Source organism: Phodopus roborovskii, unplaced genomic scaffold (assembly GCF_943737965.1).
Source record: "Phodopus roborovskii unplaced genomic scaffold, PHOROB, whole genome shotgun sequence".
In the NCBI taxonomy this organism is placed as follows: Eukaryota; Metazoa; Chordata; class Mammalia; order Rodentia; family Cricetidae; genus Phodopus; species Phodopus roborovskii.
The window spans coordinates 38,425,369-38,441,760 of record NW_026126433.1 but is presented as its reverse complement, the minus strand read 5'-3'; the positions used below and the strand labels follow the sequence as shown (position 1 = coordinate 38,441,760).

The following is a 16,392-nucleotide window of genomic DNA, read 5'->3' as shown; positions in this document are numbered from 1 at the left end:
GTTGGAACTTTACCAGACAATAGTCACTGTTAGCTGAATGATGGGTACAGTGACTGTACCTCATAGTCTCTGTTCCAGGACCTGACAAACTAGTTGTATTTCTTTGGTGTCATCTATAGCAACAGCACAGTATGTAGCTTTCAGGGGACACTCAGTGATCGCTCATCAGCTGTCAGGGATGCATGAGTGAACTGGTTCCCAGTGCTCAGGCAGTCCTCATGAAATCTCCCTGATGGCTCTGTGACAAAGAGGAGCTACGGCAGATGTCAACAGAGTGCAGCGTCTCTAATACAGGAGACAAGATTGTGCACAAAGAATCTTAAAATGGAGGGAGGAAAGCTTGAGCCCCAGGTAACATAGGCCTAAGCAGAAATCTCTCTTTCTCTCTCTGTCTCTGTCTCTGTGTGTGTGTGTGTGTGTGTCCACGTGAGCATGTGTGTTTACATGTGGGTGTGCAAATGTTGGGGCCGGAGGAGAACATTTAGCCTTCCTACTCTATCACTTTTCTCCTTACTCTCAGGACATAGGGCTCCTCTGTGAACCTGCAGACTGACTGGACAGCAAGCCCTCTTCTCCATCTCCCATCTCCTTGCCACTCCTAACACCTAGAGCTTGGGTGATAGGCACATGCAACCTCAGTCAACTTCTCTCCTTATACGTGCTTTAGGGGTCCTGCCTCTGTTCCTTATGCTGGTATAGCACACACTTTTACCCATCATGCCATCTCCCCAGCCCCCAAAATCTCTGACATTCTTACTTCACCTGGTGAAATGGGAATATCTCCATTTGTCAGTCTTATAGTTGTAAGACAGTGCTTCAAATTATCCTCAATAAAGTTATTTATGAGTCTTTGAAATGAAATGTAAATTATAAAACCACAGAAACATTTGTGTTGGGGAAAAGCCCTACTCCTCCATGAATGAGGTTTCATTTGGGAATGAAAGTCCTAGGGGGGGGGGAGTATTTAAATGTACAAGTCTGTAAATGTCATAAAATGAAGATCAGACACAGCAGTACACACCTTTAACCTCAGTGCTTGGGAGACAGAGATAGGCAGGTCTCTGTGAGTCCAGCCTGGTCTACAAGTTGCTCCTTTTGTGGTCATTTCAAAATAGTAGCCTAGGAGATTGTCTCAGGAAAAGAGGAAACCCAATGTCTTACCTGCCCGGAGCAGAATGACCTGGTCCTCCAGGGTGAGGTCTGAGAAGTGAGGGATGCGTTTGGCCCACTCAACAAGGGTGAAAAGCTGCTTGTCAGCAGCATGGCATATGTTGGTAACAGGGTCATTTGTCTGAAAAAGGAACAAAGTCACATGAAGTCCTGGGACTCTAAATATCCCTCTCTGTCCTCCAGTCCCAGTCAGGAAATGGAAACTGGATGGAAATCTGACACCATACCGAGTTTTCCATGTTCATGTCACCATAGGATTCTGTCTTTGGTTCCACAGCAAGTTCAGCTTCTAGAATCCTCTCCACGGGCATGTCTTCGTGACCACTACTGGCACACTCTGCCTCACTCTCGGCTCGCTCCCGGCTCCTCTGCCTTTCTTCTTGCACAGCTGGCATGTGGCAAGACCGACAGATGTTACAGAGTGTCAAGGACCAATGTGGGACAGCCACCTACCTGAAGTTTTTCCCGTTTAAAATGGACTCACCATGGTATATAACCAGGGACACTGTAATGCTGACAGATGGGGCAGAGACAGCAAAGCTGTTTCCTTGTGGGGACAAAGGTGGGTCGGTAGTCATATTGCTTCCAATGCATTACAAAGACCCTCTTATTGTTTCTGTTTTAGCTTCACTAATCTCACCCTTCTTTGAAGGAGCTACCATCTCCTTGCTAACCTCATTGTGTCCATTATCTTTCCTATTCTGCTGGCTCTGATGAGCAGTGAGCTTGCAACGGTTAAGGAGCAAGCCCATTACTGCAAAAACTCCCCTTGTCAGATCCTATGCATCAGCCCCTGCATTCACGTCCCATTAGGTAGGCCTCCTGTGCACCATCCTGAACACAACATCACCTGATCCGACTTGTCAGGGAAGATCTTCAGGGAGCCAGCTGTGGGGATTTAGTAAGTGAAGGGGTGGAGGGATGTCACCTAGAACACATTTCAGAATGTGCACTGATTTCATGGGTGGGGGAGGGCACATAGGCAAAGGTGTAGGTTGGAGTTACTTCTGCGTTCCCCAAACTTGGGGCTTTCACCAAAGTTCACTTTAGCTCTCAGAACCCTTGGTCCACACATTGGGGTGCAAGGCAGGCCCCACACCCTACACCCCACACCCCACACTGACCTCTCAATGTGAAGTTTCTGTTGGGTTCCTTTCTATCTACAAGGCTGCTGTTTCTAGTTTAGTCCCAGCAGCAATGAGCAGAATTCAGCACTGGAAGATAGTTTGCTCCCACAGAGGAGCAAATTCTAGTCTAACTTGGTAAAGCACCTTTGCAAGTAGCCTCTCCTCCAGGTTTCTCCCTTGCTGTTCCCAGCCCATAGGCCAGGGAGCCCTTATCCTCTGAGGATGTGAGCCACAGAGGCTGTCTGAAGGGCTGGAGCTGGGGAGCTGCAAGCAGAGTCTCTCTTGTGAAGGACGAGACTGGTTTTCTGAGGTCAGAGAAGAGGCCTAAAAACCACCACTAATAATCCTTACCAGGTAGCAATATTATGTGGCCCAGAGAAACAGAAAGAGTATAGGAAGGAAGAAGAGGGAGGAAGTGAAGAGATAAGAAAACAAAGAGGCGAGAAGAAGACACTGAAATAGAACAGAGAGGAGAAAAGGCAAGAGAGGAGCGAACACACACCTCAGAGCTAAAGAAATCTTTTCCAAATGTTACCCCGGCCACATGCATGCAGACGCCCTCAGATCTGCCACTCAGCCTCCTCCCAGCCTTGGTTTCCCTGTCCACGGGGCTGAAATTGCAGGGATTGACTGAGAAGGACTTTTGGGAATTACCAACACAACTGTAGAAGTTTTGATGGAGTGTTTACGTCCCCTTCCCCTTTGTCTTCCTGCCCTGTGGGCTTGTGTCTCTCCCCCAGTCTTCCCACAGGGTCCCTTCCTCTTTCTCAGCTTCCCTTCCTTCCCCTTTCTTGTTCGGTTCACCCTGTCAGATTTTCTGGTTGAAGTTGAATGTTCTTGCACTTATCTTTCAGAAATCAACCCATTTCTATTTGTCCTGAATTTTAAAAACCGAAGCAAACTGAGTTAAGTCCTTTCTGTGATCGTCAATCAACTCTTCTAACAGACTTGTGACATTCAAGGAAAATAATCCCGAAGCTTCAAAGAAAGTCTTGGCTTCAGGAAACTAGGTTCGATTCCCATTTGCCATTGAGTACAAATCGGCTATTCTCTCTTTCTATTAGTACTATAAACCTCACTGTTATAACTGAAGCAACATATCATTACTAGGAGATATTCTACATGGCAGATATCCTCAGCTCCTGCTACAATATACATCACGACATAGCCAGGACACTAGCCGATCTAACACAATCCCAGACTCCAGCTTTTCAGGCTTCACCCAACCATGCAGTAAGTAGTTACTGTATATTTTCAGGCTCTCCAGCAGCTGGTATTAATGGAGTGCTTTCCGGATCAGAAGCTATATTTAATACTCAATACTTTATATAGATTATTGTATCTCATTTAACCCCCTCCAAAAACTCTCTGGGGTACTATGAACCACAGAAAAACTAGATAACATATTTGAAGTCAAAAGTTAGGACATGCTGGTGCCAGCCTAGAGACTCAGGCTGGCTGCCTCCAGATCCCACTTAAAGACCTTCTATGCTCCTAGGGCACTAGGATAAGCTGAACTAGCAGGACAAAAGGGTGTCTATACCACATACAATCTTGAAGCCATAGCAAGGATTTTTTTTTCCCTTTCTCTTAGTGAGATCTGGATGTTTTGGTAGGGGAATACTTGACTTGGCCATCTTGTTCACACTGATGTCTCTCCTAAGGGAAGACACAGAGGGGCGAGCAGAGGGGCAGCTTGGGATGCCATTTGAATCTTAGGGTCTTTTCCTCATCTGTGAGCTGGTTCCTGTTAGTTGGGTGATTCTGAAATGTACCCTTCTCCGTCATATTTCCTTGTTGATGACATTCCCTCTAAGCATGGGCTCCAGGACCTATTCCTTCATTGCTTCTTTCTGGCAGACTTCCTCAAACCCACAATAAGAGGTGTTGAAGGAACCCATGCAGTGAGTTGTTGTCCTACTGCAAGGGGAGGACATCCTTCCTGCACCAGCACTAAGATTCCCCAGGAACGCCAGGCATCTGCACACAGATCCCTCTAGTTAATTAACTGCCCACTTCAATGTATTTGTGTTACTTAGCAGGATGACTTTCGATCTTTTAAAGCAAGAACAACAAGGAAAAGGCACTTTCAGATTTGTTACTCTCTGACGCAGGGATAGCCCACTAACTCACACTATAAATTAAAAGATGAAACCACTCCAATACCCAGTGACACTCTCCAGGACTGAGAAGGCCAGTCTGTCAGACCTGTAAATGCCAATAATCCACAAAGACTAGGTTATAAATCCTAGATGGCATCAACAAGCCAACGCAGGAAGCCAACTCTACCTTGAAGGTCAGTCGGATATTCCCTTGGAGCCTCAGAGAACAAGGCCTCTAACACCCCCGAGACCCTCTGCCCAGTTACTGAAAGGGAAATGGAGAAGCCCAGTGTGGGCACCTGTCCTTGGGCTTTCAGAGAAGAGAGATGACAGAGGAAGAGATGCCTCTGGCCCTCTGAGCTCTGGAGGTAAGCCCTGAGAAGTTGTGGCACCTAGACTCATCCTAACCTCCACATCAGACCTCTCTCTCCCAGAGTCCAGTGCAGCCCTGCTCTTCCTCGGGCTTCGGTCTTCACTCTCTGCATGCAGCCTGCTCTCCTTGAGTCTCACCTTCCCTCTTCATGCCCATGACTAGGCACTTTTGGTAGCGACAGTACTGGCAGCGGTTGCGTTGGCGCTTGTCGATGAGACAATCTTTGTTATCCCGGCAGGTGTAGATGAGGTCTTTCCTTATGGTTCTTTTGAAGAAGCCTTTGCAGCCTTCACAGCTGTACACACCGTAGTGCTTTCCTGGTTACAAGAGAACATCCCATAGACTGCTTGTATTTATTTGGGTAGGACTACCCCCTAAGGAAACAGCTATAGCCCCTAAGTACAAATAACAACTCCTAAAGAGTGTGAGCTGCACCACAGAATGCAAAGTAAGCATAAATAACCCTTTTTGTGTCTTCCCTCTGTATCTTCAACTCCAGACAGCATCGTTTAAAAATTCCTGACCTCAGATTTTATTGACATTTATTTTATCAAAGCAACTCTTGGATTTTGATAAGCAAATGCCCCACCTCAGCTCAATATTTTAATGTACAAAACAAATAAAAAGATGTTTTGTTTTCATGTATTACCCGGCAGGAGAAGAACCTTGGTCTAACTGACATTTCTCAAAATAAGCCCAAGGTCTCACTCAGGAAACCCATTAAACTTATCATCTTGTACTGTAAACTATGAACACTCCTGCGCTACTGCCTGAAAAAAAAAAAAAAAAAAAAAAACGGCTATACAATCTATACAGCATAACATTACGCTCAATCTTGAACAGGGCATACATTTCTGATGGACAGTAATTTTGCTTCATCTAGAATAATTGGTTATATGCTTCACTGTCTCTGGGTCTATAGTTATCCCTGGCAAGAATGGATAATTTGTGTCGAGAGCTGCCTGCCACACCTGTCTGCACTAGCTACCATGAGTCAAACAGCGCTTGCTCTAAGGCAGTAGTTCTCAACCTGTGGGTCACAACCCTTGGAAGGGTCAAACAACTCCTTCACAGGGGATATTAGATGTCCTGCACATCAGATATCAACACTGTCATTCATAACAGCGGCAAAACTATAATCATGGAGTAGCAATGAAATAACTGTATGGTTGAGGGGGGTCGCCACAACATGAGGAACTGTATTAAAGGTTACAGCACTAGGAAGGTGGACAACCACCACTATGAGGGAAGTCTCTATGCTGTACACTAAGCAGCTACGCTCATGTAGCTGGAGTCAGAGAACTTGAAAATGTAACAAAGCAGATTGTTTAAAATAGAGTACAAAAGGTGGTTGCATATAGCCACAGACCTAATTCTGTCTTATTTCTGTGGATACGTGACATCCCTGAGAACTCAAAAATGTAACTTCATGCACCCCAGAGCTTACCTGTCTGTGGAGATCACCCTATGATGTGGTGGCTAAGGATAGCCTGCCTGACGATAAGTTATGCCAAATTAACTGGCTATACTTTCTGAATTCACAGCAATGATAAATATGGGCCTTTGTCTTGGCCCCAGATACCTTAATACTTTCAGTTTGAAAAACAGGACACTAATTTGAGCATAGTATGACAATCATCCCATGGCTTTGCTACACATGAAGGGACTTACTACTGTCAATTAAAACAACCAAAACAAAGAAAAACGCTTTGTCAAGCTGTGACTGACATTTTGTCATGGCAACAGCCAGGTCTTCATGACTTGAAAATGAGTTGTAAGGTTCGGGGAACATCTGGGAGCGGCTCTGAACACACGAGACCTGCCTATCCACATTGGACCACCCGTGATTTCCACCTGCCTGGTCTATGACTCCCACCGCTGGTCCTCTACTGGAGTCCCAGGCCCCTCCCAGAGATCTGCCTATCTCTGCAGGACCACTCTGAGTTCCTGCCAGCAGGATCCTTGACCACCATCTCAGGGCCTCTGCTAAAGAGGCCTCAGCTAGAGAGTGCCAGGCCCAGGCTAGATCTGCCTATAGGCACAAGGAACATCCTGAGTCCCAGCCTTTGGGATCTTTGACCCCCATCACCAGTCTTCTGCTGGAGCCTGATCGCTGATCCCCATCACCAGGCCCCTGCTTGTGGAGAGACCTCCTAGAGAGCTTGGACCACCCAGAGCTACTGTCATCGAAACTCTGACCCACCTAAGTCCACCAGGGAAGTAACATAGAGAGAGGGAGAGACCCCAACACCTACTGGAAGAAGCTATGGGAAGATGGCAATACAAGAAAACACCTAACAACAGAAAGACAAGCAAGACACCACCAGAATCTAGGGAATCTACACCAACTAAACCGGAACAAAACAAAGCAGATGAAGCAAAAGGGAACAACTCAAAAATTATCATCATAAAAATAATAGAGGCCCTCAAAGAAGATGTGAGAAAATCCCTTAAAGAAATGGAAGGAAAAACAAACAAAAAAGTTGAAGAAATGAACAAATTTCTTAAGGAAAGTAAAGAAAGTACAGAAAGCTAAGAAAAAACAATTAAGCAGGTGAAGGAAACAGTTCAAGACTTGAAAACTGAAATAGAGGAAATAAAGACAACACAAACCGAAGGAATGCTGGAAATAGAAAAACTGGACAAATGATCAACTGAGTCAAACTAGAATCCAGATACAGAGGGAGAGGACAAGACCAGGTTGCAGAAACACATAGAGACAGCTGACCTGAACAAGGAGAAGCTAATGGGTCCCCAGACTGATAGCTGGGAATCCAGCATGGGACTGACTCAGGCACTCCTGAATATGGGTCTCAGCCAGAAGGACTGAGCAGTCTAAGGGTCCTCAGACAGTGGAACCAGGATGTATTCTTGGTGCACAAAAGGACCTAGGGGTTACATCCCCCATGAAGGGATACTGCCTTAGCCTAGAGACAGGAGAGAAGTCCTAGCCCCTACTTCAAATATCTTGACAGATTTACATGACCCCACCTGGATAGAATTGCCCTACATGTGGAATTTGGGTGGGGGGATGGGAGGGGAGGGTGGTCATGGTGCATGTGAGGGGGCAGAGAGGGTAAAAGGGAGGAAGGGAGGGATGGAGAGGGAACTGGGATCAACATGTAAAATAAAAAATAAATAATTAAAAAATTACTGGAAAACAAAAACAAAACAAAAAACAAAATGGAAAATGAGTGGGAAGGCAAATGGTGGCCATGAAGCTGTAGAAGTCTGAGGCACCTGTGCCTTCTGATGCTAGAGCTTGCGGGAGCAGCTTCAATGAGAAGATGGGGAGTTAGCAGTCATGGTCTGCCATAGGTAGGACATGTTCTGCCTTCTAGTTATTTTAATTAGTTGGGACAGAGGGTCTCACTGTGTCATCCAGGCTCACTTAAAACTCATGATCCCCCTGCCTCACCACTGAGTGTGTTGGTATTACAAGCAGGCTTCCTGCACACTTGTAATTCTCATTCTCAGACTCAAATGTGTTAAAAACTAATGGAGGAAGAAGTCAGAGCGGAAAGAATGGAGAGGAAGGGATAGAAGCAAATTTGGTACAATGGAAGAGGACAAGCCTATGGAAACATATCCATGCCCATAAAGGAATACTACAAAAAGAAAATCTAGCATGCTGTGAAAGGGTAAAATGAAATATGCTCAAATACTAAGGAGTTTCTCTTTCGTGGAGATGTTATGGAATTTTTTTTTCTGTTTGTACTTTTATGGTTCCAATTTTTTTTATTGGTTTTATAATCAGGTATTTGGGACATTTGATGATTATAAGAAATAATTTTTAAAAATTAAAGAAACTCTAGCATGGGATATTTGGTTGTCACTTAAATGTCTCAATCCCAGACATGTAAGCAATTGTGTTACTCTGGAGAGGAGCCTCTGAAACATTTCCCCTGAAGCTAACTCTTCAAGATGGAGACTGTATTTTAGAATCACCAAGACTGCAGGCTTTGTGCTCCATGAATGAAATCTATAGGCTGGGCCCCCAGCTGGACCATTTCATTTCACTGGGTACAGTACATACATGGAGGGAACCCTTCCCTGGAACTCTCTCGGGGGACTCATACCTGAGGATCTGTCCCCACAGATGGCACAGATGTGTTTCACCAGAGACCCAGGGCTAGTGGATGGGTAGTTCATGTTTCCAATTCCAGGCAGACCCGGTAAGGGCTTGATGTCCTCAGAGCTGCTGACACTGTTGACCACATTTAGCTGCAAGAGATGCAATGACAAAGAATAAGACATAGGCAGGATAAGCCCAATGCACTTAGTTCCATTTCAAGAAGTAACTTCCAAGTATAGAGTTTCCCAACTGCTCATCTGTGACAGGAATGTAAAGCCATGGGTCAAGTGCACAAGATGAAAGAAATCATTTCTAGAAGCTGAAACATAGCCAGAGCACCACAACACACCTCTATTAAGCTGTTTGTGTTTCTTCCTTTTACTCAGGCGTTTTTACTTGAGCTAAACAGTACAGCACACATAGGACAATGTCAGCTGTGTGACTTTAATTTCTTCATCAACTACTGACTGCAGATTCAGCAGTACACTGTAAGGAGCTATGGCCCTTGGGCAAGACACACAGATGCTAAAAGCCAAGCCATCTCCCCCCACTCCAAAATGAAAAACAATTCATTAGTCAATCACTGGACATTCCCCAGGACTTTGAAGACACAAAGGCAAATGAAAGTGCATATTTGGGGACTCGTGAGAAGGGCAGGTCCGTGGCTCATCTTTATGAGCTCACTGAAAATGCTAGCCCCAATGTTTTGGCCCTGCAGTACCCCTGGTAAGCCCCTCCCCCTGCCCCCATAGCATGGAGCCGGTCCATATGGATGTCTGAGTAGGTCTGTTTGACTTTCCTGGTCCCCATCCCTTGTCAAAAGTGAACATCTCCTCCCCACTTATCCTGATGCCCTTAAAGTGTCCAAGAAGCTGAAGCTCAGTGTTTGTAGTCATCAGAGAAAAGAAGCTGAATAAATCTGAGGCAGTCATCAAATCAGAAACAGCCTGTGGGTACACAGCAGAGTTCTCAGCCAGGCAGAGGGAGGCATAAAACCTACAAGGTCTGTCTCTTGGCCCTCAAAAATATTTGGTCTCCTTGAGGAGTCAGAATATGCACAATTAAGAACCTGCATAAGAGGGGCCAGAGAGAAGGCTCAGGAAGTGAACTATAGGTGTGCAGGTGTGAGCACCTGAGTAAAAGCTATAGATATTCTTTAAGTCAAAACGTGGTGGCATGTGCTCAGAATCGCAGTGCTTGGGGAGTGGAGACAAGTAGATCCCTGGGACTCTCTGGATGGCCAGTTTAGGCAAAGCAGCAGCTTCCAGGCCAATGAAAGACCAGCCTCAAAAGAAGTGGGGAGGAGGCTGAGGAGGAGTGGGAAGAGGGGGGAGCAGGAGGGGAAAAGGAAAGAAGAAAGCAAAGACAGACAGAAGTGGATGACACCTGAAGAACAACTGAAGTTGTCCCCTGGTCTCCATAGGCAAGCTCACACAGGTATGCATCTTCAAACACACACACACACACACACACACACACACACATGCATACACACATGCACACACGTGCACACACACACAACACACACAAGCAACTTGAAAGAAAGGGAGGTGGTGCGAGTCTGTAAACTGTATCAGCTGGAAACATCAGAAAAATATCTGAGGGCTAACACAGGGTCCACGGACTTCCTATGATCTTCATGAAATTTTAATTATGTTGCCTAACCATGTAGCTATAACTCCAAACTGAACCAGAACTAGGATTTCTCTCTGTCCTGGGACTTTGGTATAGGAAGAAAGACCAGTAAAACATAACCTACAATAGCATCAAATTAGGTTCCTTTTAAAACCACTAGCCTAGGGCTGGAGAGAGGGATGGCTCAGTGGTTAAGAATACAAGCTGTTCTTTCAGAGGTCCTGAGTTCAATTCCCAGCAACCAGATGGTGGCTCACAGCCATCTGTAATGACATCTTGTATCCTCTTCTATCCTGCAAGGATACATGCAGACAGAACACTGTAAAAACAAAACAAAAAAAAAAAAAAAAAAAAAAAAAAAAGCAAAAAACAAAAACTAGGCTTTCAATTCACTAAGCAAATATTTATTGAGCATAGGAGTCAGAGAGAGGCTCTGGGTTAAAGGCTGTGAATATTTTAATTTGTATAATGGATGAAAATGTATGATAGAAGAATTCCTTTCCTCTTTTTATTCAAGGTTAAGCCAAGCTATCTAGAGGCCACGCCCAGTACCTCATCCTGCTCCTGTCTGTATAGCATAGACAAGTTCTGCACCTAGGAACGTGGAGAGAACATGATACCATGGGTGGCGCCTGGAGGTTCTCATGTGGTGGGTCTGAGGACTGATCTTGCAGTGGGGACTATCACATCACTGATGACACTGACACACCTTAACAGGTAAAAAAATAAATCACTGGCACTGGGCAATGGTGGCGCATGCTCTAATCCCAGCACTTGAGAGGCAGAGGCAGGGGGATCTCTGTGAGTTTGAGGTTAGCCTTGTGTATAGAAAAAGTTCTGGGACAGTCAGGGCTGTACAGAGAAACCCTGCCTCAAAAAAAAAAAAAAAAAAAAAAAAAAAAAAAAAAGATAGGGGGCTGGAGAGATGGCTCAGAGATTAAGAGCACTGATGCTCTTCCAGAGATTTGGCACCCTCACACAGACGCACATGCAGGCAAAACACCAATGTACATAAAATAAAAACGAATCATTAAAAATAAGTAAATACAAATTTCAAAAGGTATCACTGGGTCTAGACAACAGCTTTTTCCAAATGCCCCAAGAGCATACCAGTTAACACTTGGTTAAGTAAACTGGAAGCCATTTCATCAGATGAGCCCAGAGACTGAGTTGTATAGCTGATCACAGCTCTGTCCTTAAATCCTTAGGTGGACGAGAAAGATCCTAGGAGTGAGGATTATCACCTCAAGAAGATACCACTATCCCTCTGCCTCCCACCTCATCCCCTAGCTCTTTGCTGCATCCTACAGTGACCAGAAGAGTAAGTAATGCACGTGACCATCTCTGGGAAGCTAGGTCAATGCTAATTACTACTGAAAGTCCTCATAACAACCCAAAGAGCTCTTCCTGGTTTTACTCTGTGTAGGGAGGAAGGAGTAGACATGTGTGAACTATTCAGGTATGTATGCCTGTGCATGTTCATAGTCCAGAGAAAGATATTGAGTATCCTGCTCTATTATTCACCTTTAATGTCTTGAGATGGGGGGCGTCTCTTGCTCAGCCTGGAGCTTGGCTGGTGGCAAGTAAGCCCCAACAATCTCCCTTTCTCCATTCCACACGAGGCTGGAGTTGTATGCACTGGTAACCATACCTAGTTTTTAGGTGGGTCCTGGGGATTTGAACTCAGGTCCTCATGCTTGTGCATCCTGTGCTCTTGCTCACTGAGCCATCTCCATAGTCCCCTGTTCTTATATGAATACAGTAGCCTTGTCATGGACTTTTCTTTTGTTCATTCAGAAACACTGTGGCTGTTCTACAAGCAAGACGATGTAGGCACTGCCTCCAGGAATTGCTGGGTAAAATTGGGTAGGATAGTTTAGGAAGGAAAAATTACACCCTGTGAGATTGGGGAAGACTTTCTGAAGGTGGCAGCACTTGGCATAAAACCTGTCCCCAATTGGTAGTGGGTGGGTAGAACGATGATGGGCAAAGGCTTTGAGTGAAGGCCTGAAGGGAAACCCAAGAACCTGGGGAGCAACTGTGTCCACGGGGTAGATGTGCACTGTAGATGAGACTGAGAGATGGGCAGTGGCCAGGTCTTGGAGACTCAAAGGCCTGGCAAGGGAGATGACACTTAGGGGCCACTAGAAATTTTGAGCAGAGAAATTATGGCTTTCACACTCAGCAGACTGAGGAAGAAGGGAAAAGACATACTTGAGAACCTCACTAGGTCTAATTACCTGGAGCTAGGTGCCCGGGCTCCTGGATCCCAGCTCATAATTCTTCCTCCACCGTATACTTGGCTGGGGCTGGTAGGAGACACAGATTCTCACCTGCCCATGCCCTACCTCCATGTCCGGGAACCCACGGAGGAGCAGAGCAGTTTTATACATTTTCTCCCCATCTGAGTCAGCAGCCCTCCTCCCACTTCCCTTCTTCATGGACTCCAGCGGTGGTGGGACAAAGTGGTCAGGACAAATGAGCTGATGCTCTCCCCTCCATCCACCCCTCTGATTGGCTTGGCATTTGTGTGGCTGAGACAATGGTGCAGGGAATGGAAGGCAGCTGTTGTCAATACAGACCTATTAGCTGCCTGGCCCCAAAGTCCCTGAACCTTGGCTGTCTCATTCCATTAGAGGCAGCTCTGCTGAAACAGGCACTTTAGAGCTGAAATTCAGCAGGCAGTCTGACCTGCCACTGCACGCAGGCTGGCTGCATCCTCAAGATGGGACAGGAGCACAACTGGCTCATCTGTTCTGTACAGATTTGGCCAGTGGTCGACACTTCCTGAATACCTCTGGAACCATGTCAGAGCATCCGTTCCATTTCCGAGCTGCCTTCAGCCTCAATTATTCCAGCCAGATGCTGGGTTCTGTTCCTACTCCAGGGTGCAGACCCCATCTCTCATCTTGTAATGGACATGGCCCACCACCTGGATCCTTCCTCACCATAGATCTTGACAAGGTCCTATCACTCAGCACAATTTGTTTTCCTCATCTTTAGTCTACATAAGTGCTCTTTAAATGATGGGTGTGTGTCCCAGATATGAAATAATTGAGGCTACTTATCTTCTGAACATGCTTCAATCAAATCTTATTTGTTTCTTGAGACAGAGTCTCACTCTGTATCCCGGGCTGGCTCTGAAACAATCCTCCTACCTCTGCCTCCCAAGCATTGGTATTACAGGTGAGCACCAAGTCTTTTTCTAATTGACATGAATATTAGACTTCCAAATACAATTTTGCTTGAAGATTTTATAGTTCAATTTCTCTTTATCATCAGATTAGATAATCTTCTAGTCTATTCCAACTATAATATTTGCAGTTTTATGAAAATATTTTCTATAAAAAGCAAACATTTGAGAGGATAAGAACTCAATTGTCAATAAATTACCAAGCCAAAAAACAAAACAAAACAAAAGAACCAGTAGGGATAGCATCCAGGTCAGGCAGCAGGGGTCAGTAGGGGAGAAATAGAAGGGAGACACCAAATATATATATTATATAGCACTTTTTCAGAGTCTGTCCAACAGAGTTGTACTAGAAAATATACAGCACTTGGCACACACGAGCACACACGTGAATACACACACAATGAAATGTGTAGCCTAAATGACTACATGAAAAATGTTCAGGTGCCCCCTTGAATATAGATTTGGTATCTGAAAATTGCTCACTCTACTAAGATGCTCTCCAAATGGACTGAATCATATAGATATACATGTATGTAATTCATATGTAAAGTATATGTGTATGTGATTCAAGTGTGTGCATGTGTGTATATATAATTCACGTGTGAATAATTCATATATATATGTGTGTGTATATATAAAACATATACACCATATGTGTATGTGATTCAGTCATGTGTGTATGTTTATGTGTGTATGTATATATAAACAACCTTTAGTACCTGGAATTGGCCTGGTTCTGTGAATACTGGTTGAAACAAACTTCTCCAGAGCCTTTCACCAACACAGTGTACCTGAATTAAGGATCAGTTTGTACAGTATATACCATGTAGGAATAATAATAGTAACGGTAATAATAATATCCTCTGGCTGCCACAGGGCATTACAGAACTCGAGAAGCATTTTTCAGATCCATATCGCCTTTGACATTCATTAAAATCCCTTTGGGAAAATCAGGGCAAGCATTTGTGCCCCACAGTAGAGAAAATGAAACTCAAACAGAAATGAGCTAAAGTGGTTTGTGAAAGGTCACACGGTCCTTTCCAATCCGTGCCAGTTCAGTTCTCCTTGGTCCTCAAGATCAAAAACTCAGGGTGCACTCAGAGGAGTTCAAAGAGAATAACAGGGCAGAGTGGGAGACCCCTTCTGCTTTCCCACACTGAGCCCTTCCTCCCCGCAATACTTCTGAATTGTACTTACAGGTCACGGAAAGAGCATGCTTCAGTGGTGAGCTCCCACAGACCCAGTGCTGAGCAGAGAAGACAGGATGCGGGAACAATCCCTACCCAAGGCCTCAGAGTCTAAGTCTCCGTGGCTAACATCAAGACCTTTTGCCGTGTGTCACCTGGTTAACTGGGCAAAGTTCTGCTGAGTGTGGTTCCGGATCCCAAGCCCAGAGCACTGCTCGCTGTCTGAGGCCGCTTCACCAGCACTTGGCAAGCTTAATATAGTTACCAAAGCCAAACTTGGCCGAGCCTCTGCACACAGCCCAGTTGGCCAGGCGCACAGCTCTCAGCTGACCTTTCAACCCCGATCCCTCTGTACAGGCATATGATCCAGGAATAGCGGCCCTGACACACGACTCTGAAGATGAGTTTATTGGACAGGTTTGGCTTAGTCAGAAGTCTCCATTGAGATTACTAAAAGCAGCCTCGGAGAGACAGTGTTTGCTTACTTCCTACCCACGGGCCCTGCCACTCTCCCCACTTACCCTGGTTTATATGCCTTCACAGATACGATGGTTGTTATTCTAAACTATCTTGTTTATTCCTTAGGTTTTTGTCTGTTTTGAATGGTCAGCCACATTTATAGCACTTAATACTCCCAAACAAAGGTGGAGTCAGATAGCACTCACGCACTGTAAGTCTTCACAGTTTTCACTTATGTATGCATTTATTCATGGACTTACTACAGGTGTGTATGTGTGTGTGTGTGTGTGTGTGTGTGTGTGTGTGTGTGTAAAACAGAAGTCAGCCCCAGTGAGTGTTCCTCAGTAGCTATCTACCATGTGTTTTGAGACAGGTTATCTCACTGGGGCCTGGAATTCACTGGTGTGTCTAGCCTGGCTGGCCACTGAGACCCAGGGATTCCCATCTTTACTTTTGCAACGTTGGGATTACAAGCACAACCACCACACACAGGTTTGTACTGGGTTCTGGGAATCAAAGCCAGGTCCTCATTCTTGTGCAGTAGGCACTTTACCAACTGTGCTATCTTTCAGCCTTAAGTTCCTGCGTTTTTAAGACAGGTTTTCATTCTGTAGCTCAGGATGGCCTTGAACTCATTATATATATATATATATATCTTCCCAGGTGGCCTTGAACTTGTAGGGAACTTTCTGCTTCAGACTGCCAAACATTAGGATTACAGATATGACTGCCAAACATTAGGATTACATATATGAGCCACTATGACCCATTTATTTAAATGAATGGCAATGCCCTTTGCAAAACCCAACTTTTACCCTTATACTGCAAGGTATCTTTCTAACTACCAGGCTTTGACTCTCCTTCCTTGAATGTGTTTGTGGAAAAGAAACTTAATAAACAAAGCACACTCATTCTGAAAGGCAGGAAATGGCACACATATGCCCCATTCCGACTGCCATCCAAGGCCTCTGAGGCCCTAGCACCCATGATTGGGCAATACATAGGTCCCTCCACTTCCCTGGAGTTGTGCTTTTGCATGTGTGGTTCACACAACATGCTATGACTTCTCCG

The 16,392-nt window shown here is 45.1% G+C and overlaps 1 protein-coding gene across 1 annotated transcript in view; it reads right to left on the bottom strand.

The window, feature by feature from the left end:
* Positions 1 to 16,392, bottom strand: part of Rxrg (retinoid X receptor gamma) — a 42,655-nt gene that overhangs the window by 8,497 nt on the left and 17,766 nt on the right. The window contains exons 3-6 of the mRNA XM_051186198.1: positions 8,852 to 8,996; positions 4,910 to 5,089; positions 1,398 to 1,558; positions 1,162 to 1,291 (exon numbers count right to left, since the gene is read on the bottom strand). Of these exons, the coding sequence (XP_051042155.1) occupies positions 1,162 to 1,291; positions 1,398 to 1,558; positions 4,910 to 5,089; positions 8,852 to 8,996 (616 nt within the window). The remainder of the gene's footprint in view (positions 1 to 1,161; positions 1,292 to 1,397; positions 1,559 to 4,909; positions 5,090 to 8,851; positions 8,997 to 16,392) is intronic.